The 17,181-nt window shown below is 35.2% G+C and overlaps 2 protein-coding genes across 3 annotated transcripts; both read left to right on the top strand.

The window, feature by feature from the left end:
- Window positions 1–3,596: 3,596 nt before the first annotated feature.
- On the top strand, window positions 3,597–6,259 carry LOC307000133 (ecto-ADP-ribosyltransferase 5-like). Of its 2 annotated transcripts, XR_013797990.1 has the most exons (5): window positions 3,601–3,758; window positions 4,023–4,097; window positions 4,199–4,706; window positions 4,840–4,914; window positions 5,729–6,259. XR_013797990.1 is itself a non-coding variant. In XM_079615435.1 (4 exons), the coding sequence occupies exons 1-4, from the start codon at window positions 3,720–3,722 to the stop codon at window positions 5,814–5,816; spliced, it is 918 nt and encodes a 305-aa protein (XP_079471561.1). In that variant the 5' UTR covers window positions 3,597–3,719; the 3' UTR covers window positions 5,817–6,259. The 2 variants fall into 2 exon arrangements, 1 of the variants encoding a protein (XP_079471561.1); XM_079615435.1 differs by having other exon boundaries at window positions 3,597–3,758; window positions 4,199–4,914.
- A 3,954-nt stretch (window positions 6,260–10,213) lies between these two features.
- Window positions 10,214–13,353, top strand: LOC307000134 (ecto-ADP-ribosyltransferase 5-like). Its single transcript, XM_079615436.1, has 4 exons — window positions 10,214–10,393; window positions 11,137–11,211; window positions 11,313–12,028; window positions 12,824–13,353. The coding sequence occupies exons 2-4, from the start codon at window positions 11,164–11,166 to the stop codon at window positions 12,909–12,911; spliced, it is 852 nt and encodes a 283-aa protein (XP_079471562.1). The 5' UTR covers window positions 10,214–10,393; window positions 11,137–11,163; the 3' UTR covers window positions 12,912–13,353.
- Window positions 13,354–17,181: the final 3,828 nt, after the last annotated feature.

The raw sequence follows: 17,181 nt of genomic DNA, 5'->3' as shown, positions 1-17,181 counted from the left end.
GTTTTAGCAAACGGGAGTCTGAGCAGTGAACCTGATGGTAGAAACTGAAACTGTTGATATAAGGGATGAGAACAGTCAGTCAAGATGGAGTTTGCTTTCTTAGACAGCTGTTTTTTGTAAAGATCCTGTAAAGTTTCTTGTGGAAGCCCAATACAAATAATAATACAAATATGTTCTGTACTAAAACAAGGCATTGTAAAGTTTGTAAGTACATCAGGAGTTTATTTAAATAACACTACGCTACTGCTAACCTGGACGTCGAGGTCACTTCTGTGATTTGGGAAAAGCCTGTAAAAGTCTCACGCGATCACCCGGTGTTGCTGAAAAAGTTTTTTGGTATAAGTGTTGACAACTTAGTACCAGTTTGCAACAATTATTAGTTAACAATATCAATAAAAAAATATTGCATTACTGAAACTGGGCGTCGTTACACTACATCCTTATGCATAGCTTTCTGCCAGGACTTTTAGGGGCTTTTCCCAAATCACAGAAGTGACCTCGACGTCCGGGTTAGCGGTAGCATAAGCCATCAGGCACGTGTTATTTAAATAAATTCCTGATGTACTTACAAACTTTACAATTCCTCGCTTTACTCATGCTGAAATTACTCCAAACCATCCCTTTAATGTAATGTTGAATTGCTTTGCTTGTTAAGATAATGTAAACCCATGAGGCAAGAAAAACTTCAAGGAGTAGTTCACTTTAAACTGAAAATTAGCCCATGATTTACTCACCCTTAAGCTATCCTAGGTGTATATGACTTCTTTCAGACGAATACAATCGGAGTTATATAAAAAAAAATGTCCTGGCTCTTCCAAGCTTTATAATGGCAGTGAATGGCCGTTTCTGTTTTGAAGTCCATCAAAGTGCATCTATCCATGATAAAAGTGTATCTATCCATCATAACACATCGGTCGTTGGGCAACGTCGGACCGTTTTTTAGCGTCGGCAGACATAGTTTTCCCGGGGGGTTCCGCACCGTTGGCTCTATCTGACGCCGTCAGGTTTTTTTAGGGCAGTCGGTGAAAGAGGGAACTTTGATTGGCTGTTCAGCTTAGTGAACGAGTCAGTGCGAGCAAATGGTTGAAAAACAGACTCGATCAGTCGATCAACGAAACGCCGATCCAAATGCGCTGAACTGTGTAGAATCTCATATGGTCCAGCGCATTTAGATCGGCGTTTCGTTGATTGACTGATCGAGTCTGTTTTTCAAAGATGGCTTCTGCTTGTATAAGTGAAGTTGACTATGTATAAAATATTTTCTTATTAAACTGTCTGGACACTGTCAAAGTTCTCAATGCTTCGGTTTGAAGGTAGGGACCCTCATTATGCTACCGTGTTAGTATGGGGCTATTTTGAGCCTTGTTAGTGGTATTAACAAGCGATTTTTATTTGTCATTACTCTATGCCCCATATACTAGCGTTATACTAGCGTTATAGGCTAAACTGTTTTTAGAGATAAAACTATTTACATTCGATAATCATGAAAACAAATCTCAGATAACGGTTGACTAGGTAACAATGTGTAATTAGACCAAAGGTTCATTTTGCGCTGGAGTTCTCCTTTAAGTGCACTATCACAAATCATCCCCAGATTTTTTACATGATGTTTTCTAAAGAGGACCCAGCTCGCTTTCAACTGTGTTATCAAGGTCGGAGGGACCAAAAAGAATCAATTCTGTTTTCGATTCATTAAGGCTCAAGAAATTTGTAAACATCCAAGCCTTAACTTCATTTAAACATGCCAACAATCTTTCTATGGCAGTGGAGTCATTTGACTTAAGTGATACAGCTGTGTATCGTCTGCGTAGCAGTGGAATGACACTACGCAAGATTGAACCCAAAGGAAGCATATAAAAAGAAAAGAGAAGTGGTGCTAAAGCGGACCCTTGTGGAAGGCCACATGATAAAGGTGTTGAAACTGATGTGCACTCACCCATACGAACAGACTCGTCTATTTAAGAGATAGGACTTGAACCAATTTAAGGCATTTCCAGAAATGCCTATGTTTCAAGCCGGGAGATAAGAATATTGTGGTCAACCGTGTCGAACGCTGCTGTGAGATCCAACAGCAGAAGAACAGTCACATTCCCTTGATCGGTTGCCAAAAAGGTTTCATTAAAAACCTTCAATAACACTGTTTCTGTGCTATGATGCTTCTTAAAACCCAACTGAAGTACTTCACCAACAAGATTTTCATCAGTAAATGACTCCAATTGAATCAGAACACATTTCTCTAAGATCTTTGCCAGAAATGGAAATTGTGATATAGGTCTATAATTGCAAAGAACGCTCGTATCAAATACTTGTTCTACCGTAAATCATTGTAAATCATTAAGGCTATGGAAAGCCCCCCATAAAACATAGAAACCAATGTGTGTTGATTAACTATTACAAAATAAAAAAAATCATACCATGTGGACTAAGAACTACTAGGCTAATAGGCCTACATGTTCATAATTGACATGAATAATACATTATTTTTTTACTTATAAGTCAAAAATGTACAATGACTTCAGCCAATATTAGAGAGTTATTATGCTTTTCACATTAGAATACTGATCCAAATTATTAATAATTCATTCTGAAGGATTTGGTAATACTTGAGTAATTTCTAGTGGGTTACCATGATCTTTTCTTTAGAATTAATTATACATTATGCATTATTCATTAATTATGAACCTGTATATAGTTCTTAGTACAAATGGTACAGATCATCTAATAGTGAAATATCACATTCAACTGAGCGCTATTACTAATTCATTAATCAGAGTTACTTGTTAATAGTAGAATGTTAATAGTGCGTTACTCATTTGTTCCTGTGTAGTTATTCACTGAACAGTATTCTAAAGTGTTACAGAATTTTTGATAAGCTCAGTAGAAAAGGTAAAATCTGTTCTATTCAGTAAGTTTTTACTTTCGCTCCCACTTCGGTAAGTTTTTACCTTCGCTGACAATATATGTCGTTGGGAGTCTGTAATTATTAACAAGTATTTTGTCATCAAAGCGCAGTAAGCCTGGGTCTTCCAAAAGTCTTCACCATCAAACATCGCTGCTCTTCACCTTTTAGTAAATGTAACGCCATTCTCGAACTAAGCCATTGTAATGTGATTTATGTTGGCTTTCAGAAAGGTTTTAAGTTAGGACACAAGTTTTAAGTTTTTTTTTTGTTGAGATAGGTTTCTTGTAGTTAAAGTAAGATAATGCAGTTAGGAAATATTACTCTGTAATAGCTTTTGTCCTAAATGAGGTCCTAACTGCATGAAATGTCAAACAGATTAGATCTTTCTGTAATAGACCCCCTGGTCTTTAATTTACAAGCATAATTTATCTCCCCATTATTAGTTTATCTGGAATAATACATATATTTTATACAAGCACAAATCTCTATTTTACAAGAACTGGTTTGATGATAATATTAAACTTGTTGGTCAATTATATAATGAAGGACAGCTTCTCTCATATAAATAATTTCTCTCGTTTTAAAATACCAGTTTCTCAAAAAGAGTTTTCTATATTGGTTCGATTCCATTGGGTACTTGTATGTTATTGAAGGGTGCATTTGAATACCTTTTCTCGTATGGCTTTGCTCATTGCTGATCACCATAGTGATTTAAATTGCAGGAAGGAAAGGGAAGAGGACAGCCCTGATAAGGTTTCCTGTATATAGACTTTGTCCAGTTTGTGGACACCCTGCAGTTCTGACCTGTAGCTTTGTCATGTTTAGCAACCTTAAAAATACCAGGCATCTTGAGACGGTGAGTGCTGCCTTTCTCGGTTTCTCCTTGTTTTTTGACAAGCCACTGGGTTTAGGCAGATGTTTCTAACAACATCAATGTACCATGCCAAATAGCTATTTTTTTGGGATATCATTATTTGTGCTTCTTATTTATTTTTAGCTTCGTATTTTTTTATGGGTTTGTGCTTTTGTTCTGTATGTGCTGAAAATAATTGTGATATATATTTGGCTAGCATATATTTACCAACTTTATTTTTAGCTTGATGTTATTGTCTTTTCCCAGACTTGTGCACATACGCCAACCGATACAATGGGAAGTTTGCGGTTTCCTGCATTTCTCCTGGTGCTCTTGTACACCGTAAGGTCTCCATTGACCATATCCTCACTACTTTAAACTGTTTAACTTTGTGAGGCATAAGTCTTTGATTTAATTTCTCTACAAATTTATTGTGCTTTCAGACTGTGGTGCAGATAACTGAAGAGCTGATACAAGTGAGCATGTTTCCTGAAGCTGCAGATTACTCCTTCAACAGTTGTCGGAAAGAGATGCTGCAAATGGTCACAAAAGCTGGAGGTTTGCTGCAGACAGAGCTTAACAACAATACAGATTTTAAGAATATGTGGAAAAATAAAACATGTGAGAAGGCCATTCCAGGGGCTACACCGGAGCACATGACTGCACTGAAGAACTATGTTGAAGCAAAACCGAAATTTCATGAAACATTTAAAAAGTTGCTTCGCACCAAAAGCAGGGGCAATTCAACTTACCAAGATAAGTTTCCTTTCAAATCTCTTTTCTTCCTGCTGACAGATGCCATGCAACTCTTGAAAAGCAAATGTACTACAGTGTACTCTGGCACAGGGGAGAAATATAGCATCAAAATTGGGGACAAAGTACGTTTTGAGAGTTTTTTTCCAGCAAAACTGAAATATACTGATGCAACCGAAGATGCAGCTGTTGAGACCAGTGAGACTGTTTTCAATATCTTTTCCTGTTCTGTGATCAATCTTGATAAAATGTGTATGACAGATGATATAGATTTGCTAATATCACCCACTGAAGTTTTCACAGTTAAGAATATCACGACTGTTATTTCTAGTGATGACCAGTATATAGAGATCAACTTAATGCATTCAGGCATTGAAAGCTCTTCCGACTGCAGTAGCCTTGCCAGGTAAGCGAGAGAGAGAGAGAGCCGTGAAAGGATTAGTTCACTTCAGAATTCAAATTTCCTGATAATTGACTCACCCCCACGTCATCCAAGATGCTCATGTCTTTATCTCTTCTTATCTCAAAAAAATATTTATGTTTTTGAGGAAAACATTCCAGGATCTTTCACCATATAGTGGACTTCAATGGGGTACAATGGTTTCAATTCAGCTTTAAAGGGCTCTACAACACGATCCCAGCCGAGGAATAAGGGTCTTATCTAGCGAAACAATGTCATTTTCTAAATATATATATATAAAAAATGTTTTATTTATTTATTTAAATATTTATATTTTTAAACCACAAATGCTCATCTTGCACTAACTCTGAATTTAGACCTTCTAACTATAAGTAACTTTGCAACTACAGGTCAACTAACTCTCATTAGAGTATTAGTAGGCTGTAGTAGACTGTTAGGTTATGGTTAGGTGTTAGGGTTCGGGTTAGTAGAATACATTGACTTGTATTTGCCAAGTTACTTATAGTTAGAATAATTTCTGTTGGGGGACCATCAAAACAAAGTGTTAGCAGATATTAAGCAGACAGTCTACTAATACTCTAATGATGGTTAGTTGACGTAGTTGCAAAGTTACTTATAGTTAGTAGAATGTCTAAAGTGGACTATCAAAATAAAGTGTTACAAAATTTTAATTCCGAAGTGAACTAATCCTTTAAGCTTTATTTGATTGAATAAAACTCATGTTGAAATACTAATTTCTAATAAACTGAGCATAACTAAAATAAACCTACTGAATTAAATTTTCTCTTTCTGTCTAAAGCGTGTCTGAAGAATCATCTTCAAGTTCCAGTTCACTGAGTCTGATGGCTTCTTTACTCATGATGTACTTCTACATGCCGACTCTGTAAAATACCCTGTATGTTCTCAAAAATGGACTCATGTGGAAAAGTAAAAGTGGTATTACTTTTTTTAATGAATTTTATAAACACTTATAAGGAATAATTTATCACAATATTACATTGTTCCAATGCATATTCTCTGTTTTAATCATTATGCGAATAATTTACACCCATCTACATGTACATTTATATAATAGGCCTACAATCTTTTTAGTAAACCTTTTATGTGATTTAGTGTTTTTGACATTTCTTTGAAAGTCATTAGTCCATAAATATGTTTTACATGCATAAAAAGTATTGCAGAGTTGCTCAAAATTTGCTTTCAAGTGACATATGCTGTTCTTCATATATAGGCCACCATTGCAATTGACCTCACATGACTTCAGGTGAACTTTGTCATTTGTTCCACGTTGAAGAGACTAAAATATACATTAAATGTTTCTTGTCTTGGTATGCTGTGTTCTGTGTTCTGTCAATGTCATAAGTTTTACAATTAACAGACCTGATAGTTTTAGGGTTGGTGGAAATCACCAAGTCATCACCAGGAGTCTTCTGTTAATCAGTCAGACTTTACTTCAGAAAGTGACATGTTCAAGCTGCGGCGGGCAGTTTTCCTGGAGCACAGTGTCAGCAGCTAACAAAAATATGTTCTTAGAATGTTTTGCTAACATTCCCATTCAGTTATGAAAACATTCTTTCTGAATGTTTTTTAAATGTTCAAAACGTCCATTTTAATATATTCAGAGGAGCTTTCCTCCGGGTCTTAAACCGTGGACTTTCTCGCTGTAAGGTGACAGTGCTCTGAGCCATGTCCTGCCCTGTTTATATGTATGTTTATATGAATTCAAGTGATAAAAATAGATCAATTGTAAGCAATACATTTCTTACAGCCACAGAGTGTTTAAATTTTTTTCCAGAGTATAAAAGATTCTAAGTGCATTAAATATTTGAATAACAAAAATAACAGATACGTCTTTTTCTTTAAGATTCACATTTAAATCTGGGTCTGAGTCTCTGGGTAGTACACAGTCCAAAACATAAATCATAAAAAGCAAAGCTTATATTTTCTAAACCAAAAACACAACCCCACCAAGTTAATCAAGGGAAAAAAGAACACAAACTCAAACAGCAGACAAGTCAAATCTATCAAAACGTGTGGAAAACAAGAAAAAGAAAACAACACAAAATGGTGTCCTGTGTAACTATTGCATATGGAGTTTTAAATATTGTAATTTTACAAAATGCTACGTGATTAAAAAACGTTTGTAGTAACTCATAATGTAATAAAACAATGTAATTACTGCATAATGTAATAACCATTACATTATTATTGTAATCTCGTAAATTACCCCACTAATAATGCCCGGAATGGTACCAAACTTCTACAGTAATACAAATATGTTCTGTACTAAAACAAGGCATTGTAAAGTTTGTAAGTACATCAGGAGTTTATTTAAATAACACTACGCTACTGCTAACCTGGACGTCGAGGTCACTTCTGTGATTTGGGAAAAGCCTGTAAAAGTCTCACGCGATCACCCGGTGTTGCTGAAAAAGTTTTTTGGTATAAGTGTTGACAACTTAGTACCAGTTTGCAACAATTATTAGTTAACAATATCAATAAAAAAATATTGCATTACTGAAACTGGGCGTCGTTACACTACATCCTTATGCATAGCTTTCTGCCAGGACTTTTAGGGGCTTTTCCCAAATCACAGAAGTGACCTCGACGTCCGGGTTAGCGGTAGCATAAGCCATCAGGCACGTGTTATTTAAATAAATTCCTGATGTACTTACAAACTTTACAATTCCTCGCTTTACTCATGCTGAAATTACTCCAAACCATCCCTTTAATGTAATGTTGAATTGCTTTGCTTGTTAAGATAATGTAAACCCATGAGGCAAGAAAAACTTAAAGGAGTAGTTCACTTTAAACTGAAAATTAGCCCATGATTTACTCACCCTTAAGCTATCCTAGGTGTATATGACTTCTTTCAGACGAATACAATCGGAGTTATATAAAAAAAAATGTCCTGGCTCTTCCAAGCTTTATAATGGCAGTGAATGGCCGTTTCTGTTTTGAAGTCCATCAAAGTGCATCTATCCATGATAAAAGTGTATCTATCCATCATAACACATCGGTCGTTGGGCAACGTCGGACCGTTTTTTAGCGTCGGCAGACATAGTTTTCCCGGGGGGTTCCGCACCGTTGGCTCTATCTGACGCTGTCAGGTTTTTTTAGGGCAGTCGGTGAAAGAGGGAACTTTGATTGGCTGTTCAGCTTAGTGAACGAGTCAGTGCGAGCAAAGAAGTCAAAACGGTGCAGATAGAAGGCTATTCTAATGTTACGTCATCTTACCTGATTGTTCCTTGGCAAATATTTCAATATCAAAAGCGGAGTGGAATGAAGAAAGTGTTTAGAAGGATTGATATTCAAAATGGAATGCACGCACTGCTTTGTTTATGGTTTGTGTATCTGCAGCTTGCAGCGTCGGTTTCCCTTTTTGAGTGACGAAAATAGATGATTATATCTGCAGAAATAGACTTGAAATAGTTGTCAGTTGTCGCAGAACGTGCATTCTAGCTGACAGTCGCCTGTAGTTCTCTCGGTGTGTTCAGGTTCAGCTTTCCCCCCCGACGCAGGTGAAGTGAGGAGACAACAGTCGACTTTCATCAGCGCTAGTTCTTTGGTGTCGGTTTGGTGTGTCCCGGGCTTTAAAGTGCTCCACACGGCTCTGGGGGGTTAATAAAGGCCTTCTGAAGCAAAGCAATGTGTTCGTGGAAGAAAAATATTTAATATTTAAAACTTGATAAAGTAAAAAACTAGCTTTCGGCACGGACCGGCAGATGGTAAGGAATGTGACAGTAATGCGACATACTGCTGATATTTACTACGCTACGACGTCCCAAGTTGCGTAAGTAGACTGTGTATGTTCGTTTGGCCGGAAGCTAGAATTTTACTTTGTAGTGTGTTAAATATTATTATTTTTCTTACACAAACTTATCCGTTTGCTTTAGAGGGCCTTTATTAATAGTTTTGTTTTACACATGAAAACTGTAAAAAATTTATCGATGTAAACTTGCTCTCACTTGAAATGTGTCCCCACATTAAGTCCTTGAATTTGAGGGTATTGGGCCTGGAAAGTCCTTGAATGGTTCTTGAATTTGAAGTTAACCACTATTATTTCCTTTAATCTAATGTTTTTGAACAGACGCTGTTTAATAAAAATGATATTTTAGGTTAAATGTAAGCAAAATAATTTCTACAATCGGGCATCAGATGGATACAGTAATCTTCTAGGAAGATAAATAGAATAATGTTTTTATAAAACTTTAAAGATTTTAATAAGATTCAATATAAACTTTAAGATTATATTTTGAAATAAATTAGCAAAACCAAAACATTGGCTCTGGAAAGGCGTTAGCAGACTAACTTAACATGTTGTGACAAGATGCAGAGGCTAATCTGGTCTGTAACTCCTCCCATCCCTGTGAGGGTCTGAAACATTCATTTTACAGTGTAGTAGTAACGATTTAATTTATCTGCTTGTCAAATTTAAAGGAGAACTCCAGCGCAAAATGAACCTTTGGTCTAATTACACATTGTTACCTAGTCAACCGTTATCTGAGATTTGTTTTCATGATTATCGAATGTAAATAGTTGTATCTCTAAAAACAGTTCAGCCTATAACGCTAGTATAACGCTAGTATATTGGGCATAGAGTAATGACAAATACAAATCGCTTGTTAATACCACTAACAAGGCTCAAAATAGCCCCACACTAACACGGCAGCATAATGAGGGTCCCTACCTTCAAACCGAAGCATTGAGAACTTTGACAGTGTCCAGACAGTTTAATAAGAAGATATTTTATACATACAGTCAACTTCACGTATACAAGCAGAAGCCATCTTTGAAAAACAGACTCGATCAGTCGATCAACGAAACGCCGATCCAAATGCGCTGAACTGTGTAGAATCTCATTTGGTCCAGCGCATTTAGATCGGCGTTTCGTTGATTGACTGATCGAGTGCACTATCACAAATCATCCCCAGATTTTTTACATGATGTTTTCTAAAGAGGACCCAGCTCGCTTTCAACTGTGTTATCAAGGTCGGAGGGACCAAAAATAATCAATTCTGTTTTCGATTCATTAAGGCTCAAGAAATTTGTAAACATCCAAGCCTTAACTTCATTTAAACATGCCAACAATCTTTCTATGGCAGTGGAGTCATTTGACTTAAGTGGTATATACAGCTGTGTATCGTCTGCGTAGCAGTGGAATGACACTCTACGCAAGATTGAACCCAAAGGAAGCATATAAAAAGAAAAGAGAAGTGGTGCTAAAGCGGACCCTTGTGGAAGGCCACATGATAAAGGTGTTGAAACTGATGTGCACTCACCCATACGAACAGACTCGTCTATTTAAGAGATAGGACTTGAACCAATTTAAGGCATTACCAGAAATGCCTACACATGTTTCAAGCCGGGAGATAAGAATATTGTGGTCAACCGTGTCGAACGCTGCTGTGAGATCCAACAGCAGAAGAACAGTCACATTCGCATTACTTTCGCTCCCACTTCGGTAAGTTTTTACCTTCGCTGACAATATATGTCGTTGGGAGTCTGTAATTATTAACAAGTATTTTGTCATCAAAGCGCAGTAAGCCTGGGTCTTCCAAAAGTCTTCACCATCAAACATCGCTGCTCTTCACCTTTTAGTAAATGTAACGCCATTCTCGAACTAAGCCATTGTAATGTGATTTATGTTGGCTTTCAGAAAGGTTTTAAGTTAGGACACAAGTTTTAAGTTTTTTTTTTTGTTGAGATAGGTTTCTTGTAGTTAAAGTAAGATAATGCAGTTAGGAAATATTACTCTGTAATAGCTTTTGTCCTAAATCAGGTCCTAACTGCATGAAATGTCAAACAGATTAGATCTTTCTGTAATAGACCCCCTGGTCTTTAATTTACAAGCATAATTTATAAATAATAAATATATTTTATACAAGCACAAATCTCTATTTTACAAGAACTGGTTTGATGATAATATTAAACTTGTTGGTCAATTATATAATGAAGGACAGCTTCTCTCATATAAATAATTTCTCTCGTTTTAAAATACCAGTTTCTCAAAAAGAGTTTTCTATATTGGTTCGATTCCATTGGGTACTCGTATGTTATTAAAGGGTGCATTTGAATACTTTTTCTCGTATTTTTTTATGGGTTTGTGCTTTTGTTCTGTATGTGCTGAAAATAATTGTGATATATATTTGGCTAGCATATATTTACCAACTTTATTTTTAGCTTGATGTTATTGTCTTTTCCCAGACTTGTGCACATACACCAACCGATACAATGGGAAGTTTGCGGTTTCCTGCATTTCTCCTGGTGCTCTTGTACACCGTAAGGTCTCCATTGACCATATCCTCACTACTTTAAACTGTTTAACTTTGTGAGGCATAAGTCTTTGATTTTATTTCTCTACAAATTTATTGTGCTTTCAGACTGTGGTGCAGATAACTGAAGAGCTGATACAAGTGAGCATGTTTCCTGAAGCTGCAGATTACTCCTTCAACAGTTGTCGGAAAGAGATGCTGCAAATGGTCACAAAAGCTGGAGGTTTGCTGCAGACAGAGCTTAACAACAATACAGATTTTAAGAATATGTGGAAAAATAAAACATGTGAGAAGGCCATTCCAGGGGTTACACCGGAGCACATGACTGCACTGAAGAACTATGGTGAAGCCAAACCGAAATTTCATAAAACATTTAAAAAGTTGCTTCGCACCAAAAGCAGGGGCAATTCAACTTACCAAGATAAGTTTCCTTTCAAATCTCTTTTCTTCCTGCTGACAGATGCCATGCAACTCTTGAAAAGCAATTGTACTACAGTGTACTCTGGCACAGGGGAGAAATATAGCATCAAAATTGGGGACAAAGTACGTTTTGAGAGTTTTTTTCCAGCAAAACTGGAATATACTGATGCAACCGAAGATGCAGCTGTTGAGACCAGTGGGACTGTTTTCAATATCTTTTCCTGTTCTGTGATCAATCTTTATAAAATGTGTATGACAGATGATATAGATCTGCTAATATCACCCACTGAAGTTTTCACAGTTAAGAATATCACGACTGTTATTTCTAGTGATGACCATTATATAGAGATCAACTTAATGCATTCAGGCATTGAAAGCTCTTCCGACTGCAGTAGCCTTGCCAGGTAAGCGAGAGAGAGAGAGCCGTGAAAGGATTAGTTCACTTCAGAATTCAAATTTCCTGATAATTGACTCACCCCCACGTCATCCAAGATGCTCATGTCTTTATCTCTTCTTATCTCAAAAAAATATTTGGGTTTTTGAGGAAAACATTCCAGGATCTTTCACCATATAGTGGACTTCAATGGGGTACAATGGTTTCAATTCAGCTTTAAAGGGCTCTACTACACGATCCCAGCCGAGGAATAAGGGTCTTATCTAGCGAAACAATGTCATTTTCTAAAAATATATATATATAAAAAATATATATATATATATATTTAAACCACAAATGCACTAACTTGCACTAACTCTGAATTTAGACCTTCTACTTACTGTAAGTAACTTTGCAACTACAGGTCAACTAACTCTCATTAGAGTATTAGTAGGCTGTAGTAGACTGTTAGGTTATGGTTAGGTGTTAGGGTTCGGGTTAGTAGAATACATTGACTTGTATTTGCCAAGTTACTTATAGTTAGAATCATTTCTGTTGGGGGACCATCAAAACAAAGTGTTAGCAGATATTAAGCAGACAGTCTACTAATACTCTAATGATGGTTAGTTGACGTAGTTGCAAAGTTACTTATAGTTAGTAGAATGTCTAAAGTGGACTATCAAAATAAAGTGTTACAAAATTTTAATTCCGAAGTGAATTAAGCTTTATTTGATTGAATAAAACTCATGTTGAAATACTAATTTCTAATCAACTGAGCATAACTAAAATAAACCTACTGAATTAAATTTTCTCTTTCTGTCTAAAGCGTGTCTGAAGAATCATCTTCAAGTTCCAGTTCACTGAGTCTGATGGCTTCTTTACTCATGATGTACTTCTACATGCCGACTCTGTAAAATACCCTGTATGTTCTCAAAAATGGACTCATGTGGAAAAGTAAAAGTGGTATTACTGTTTTTAATGAATTTTATAAACACTTATAAGGAATAATTTATCACAAGATTACATTGTTCCAATGCATATTCTCTGTTTTAATCATTATGCGTATAATTTACACCCATCTATGTACATTTATATAATAGGCCTACAATCTTTTTAGTATACCTTTTATGTGATTTAGTGTTTTTTGACATTTCTTTGTAAGTCATTAGTCCATAAATATGTTTTACATGCATAAAAAGTATTGCAGAGTTGCTCAAAATTTGCTTTTAAGTGACATATGCTGTTCTTCATATATAGGCCACCATTGCAATTGACCTCACATGACTTCAGGTGAACTTTGTCATTTGTTCCACGTTGAAGAGACTAAAATATACATTAAATGTTTCTTGTCTTGGTATGCTGTGTTCTGTGTTCTGTCAATGTCATAAGTTTTACAATTAACAGACCTGATAGTTTTAGGGTTGGTGGAAATCACCAAGTCATCACCAGGAGTCTTCTGTTAATCAGTCAGACTTTACTTCAGAAAGTGACATGTTCAAGCTGCGGCGGGCAGTTTTCCTGGAGCACAGTGTCAGCAGCTAACAAAAATATGTTCTTAGAATGTTTTGCTAACATTCCCATTCAGTTATAAAAACATTCTTTCTGAATGTTTTTTAAATGTTCAAAACGTCCATTTTAATATATTCAGAGCTTTCCTCCGGGTCTTAAACCGTGGACTTTCTCGCTGTAAGGTGACAGTGCTCTGAGCCACTGTCCTGCCCTGTTTATATTTATGTTTATATGAATTCAAGTGATAAAAATAGATCAATTGTAAGCAATACATTTCTTACAGCCACAGAGTGTTTACATTTTTTTCCAGAGTATAAAAGATTCTAAGTGCATTAAATATTTGAATAACAAAAATAACAGATACGACTTTTTCTTTAAGATTCACATTTAAATCTGGGTCTGAGTCTCTGGGTAGTAGTACACAGTCCAAAACATAAATCATAAAAAGCAAAGCTTATATTTTCTAAACCAAAAACACAACCCCACCAAGTTAATCAAGGGAAAAAAGAACACAAACTCAAACAGCAGACAAGTCAAATCTATCAAAACGTGTGGAAAACAAGAAAAAGAAAACAACACAAAATGGTGTCCTGTGTAACTATTGCATATGGAGTTTTAAATATTGTAATTTTACAAAATGCTACGTGATTAAAAAACGTTTGTAGTAACTCATAATGTAATAAAACAATGTAATTACTGCATAATGTAATAAGCATTACATTATTATTGTAATAAAATGTTCATAATGTAGGCCTAATAATTTTCTCAAAACGTAATAAAATCGTTTTAACAATTTTTACATTAGGAGAAATGTATTACATTATAAACATTGTCATAATTGTAATAGCGTTTAAAACTTACAACCTAATGCAATGCCATAATTGTAATTGCAATGCCAATGTTTAATTGTTTAACTTATGTGCTGGTATTGCCTTATGAACTGTGATTACAAGTTACAGTGTGTTCATAATGTAATACATTTCTCATACAATAACCTATTACATGATGTCAAAAATTGTTACTTGAAAATCATTATTTCATCATGAGCTCAATATTTTATTACATGTTGACTAAATTCTTACATTATAATTTGTTTTTTTAAATTAATAATGTAATATATTATGCTTTGTTATAACATTATGCTTTGTTATTATAATTATGAGTTGCTACAAACGTTCTCACTATAACTGGACGCTTTGAATGTTTAAAAAACATTCAGAAAATATGACTCTGTCTCTCCATTAGGCTGCACTCCACTACTGGTTATTTCTGAGATTTTGGATGAGTGGGATTATTCACTGATCGGCTGTCTTCTGAATGGAGGCGGGGAGCAGCAGCTCATTTGCATTTAAAGGGACACACACAAAAAGGGCTGGTTTTTGCTCCCGCCTAAAAAGGGTAGGGATGCACCGAATATTCGGCCACCGAAAATTTTTCTCAGAAAGACTTTTATCACCGAAACAATACGGCCGAAATGAATTCGAATTCGTTTAATTGCGGTGATTGCGCCTGGTATCATTCACCGTGCGTGCACATAAAGCTGCCTCTTTTTCTTGGCTAGTTGCGCTTATGGTCAAATACACACGAATGAGAGCAGTCTTAAATTAGTTAAGTAAAGTCTTAAATTAACGTTAAGAGTTGTGAGTAAATGGGACGCATGTGAGATCCACATGTGCAGCAGTGACAGCAGAATCATATAGATCATTCTAGTGTTTAAATATGTATTATCCACTTTGCACATCTGCAATTCTTGGTGCATTTGTTGTTAAAGTTCTACAGTTAACATATGGCAGTCTTTGTTTTGATACACTCTTATGTTGAAGCCGGGCCTACAGAGAAAATATTGTTGTATCTTTAAGCAGTTGCACTTGTTCTGAATGCACTTTCTTGTAGTAGTCCCTCAGAGCAATTTTTTAAAATGCACTTGACCTAAACGCACCTTGTTTTTATGAGCGTGAACATTTAATTTTAAAACCTTTCTGCAGGCCAGTAGGCCTGTACATTATTATTTAATGTACACATGAGTGGGGTCAAGTTAAACATTTTAGTTTGAACTTTATTTTATACAGTGCATTGTTGCAATTTGCTAAATAAATATTTGATTAATTTGTAATTGATTTGTTCTTTGAAACCTTATTTTAGTAAAGTTAGTACACAGTCATAGCCATAAATGCAATGGTACTAATAATTGGCATAATTTATTTGGGTGTTTCGGTTTTCGGCCTTGGTTTCCTCTTTTTCGGTTTTCGGTTTCAAGAATTTTCATTTCGATGCATCCCTAAAAAAGGGGCAAATTTGACAAGCTATAATAAATAATCTGGGGGGGATTTTGAGCTGAAATTTCACAGACACATTCTGGGGACACCATATATTTATATTACATCTTGTGAAAAGGGGCATAATATGTCACCTTTAATGGGAAAGTTAGCAAAATATTCTAAGAACTATTTTAGCTGGGATGAAGTCAGTGTATTATTCCTGCTTGCCTGTATATTTACTATACAACTTTCACTCATTGTTTGTTCCTTATGCATGTCTTGTGACTATTTTCTTTAATGATCAAACAAGTAACCTTTAAACATTTTTTAGATGAACGTCCAACTAAATCATTCCAAAAAATATGTTCCATGAACCATTCATAAATAACGTTTTTGTGCTAGCGGCCTAGCATTTAATTTTTTTTTTTTTAAAGACTAGATAACTTTGAATGAATGTTCTATTAACGTTAGAGTCTGAGTTCTGTCTATATGACCCCAAACATGTATAGAGCGATTGTACAAAAAATATACATTTTAATAATAAAAAATTCTATATAATTTTTTTCGTTTACTTCTCATCTATATATTTATGCTGTGTTTTGGGGGATATGAAGTACTTTTTTATCTATTTACTGCAAAATGCCTCAACTACACCATTAGCATACATATGAAATATTAAATTTTTATGATAAAAAACACATTAATGATGAATTGTTTCTGGATATTGATCTAGGTGTTAGATAATTCTTCCATCGGCTGGTTAGATGTTTTTTTTTATTTTTTATTTTTTTATAATATAGGCTAGTTTTAGCCAGAAAGTGTAATTACCATATACTTCCAGCAGAGAGCCATACATTTTTCTGGATGTGACTTACTGCTCTTATAACAGCTTTTGTTATGAACATATAAATTTCAACATTTTTAAATACATGATATCAGTATTTTGTGAAAGTTTAGAATTATTTTAGTTGTTGTTTGAGGTATTTTGAAGTGTATTGTTATTGCAATAATGCTTTATAACTTTGCAATAATGCCACATAAGTTGCTACTAAAAGAAAAGACTTGATTGCAATTACATATTATTTCAATAATCTAAATATAATATAATAATAAAGCTTTATTGCAGACACAGGTCCATATAGCACAACATACATCATAAAAATGGAGATTCAAAAATACATAAAAAAATGAAATAAAAAAAATTCTTAATAGCCTAGAATATACAGGCTATTACACCAGTGTCATCTAAGCCTTGATGTGTATCTATAACAGCTTTTCAGAGGACTGACTAGGGCTTCAATTATATGGTTCACTGAATTATCCAGTCGACACATAAAACCAAACATCAGTTGCTTTAAGAGTGCCTCACAGGTTGGCACTCTATAAGACACAAACAAAGGACTGGCACTATGCCACC

The sequence above is a fragment of the Phoxinus phoxinus genome, assembly GCF_949152265.1.
Source record: "Phoxinus phoxinus genome assembly, chromosome: 6".
In the NCBI taxonomy this organism is placed as follows: domain Eukaryota; kingdom Metazoa; phylum Chordata; class Actinopteri; order Cypriniformes; family Leuciscidae; genus Phoxinus; species Phoxinus phoxinus.
The sequence above is the reverse complement of the archived record's forward strand: the minus strand, read 5'-3'. Positions and strand labels throughout refer to the sequence as shown.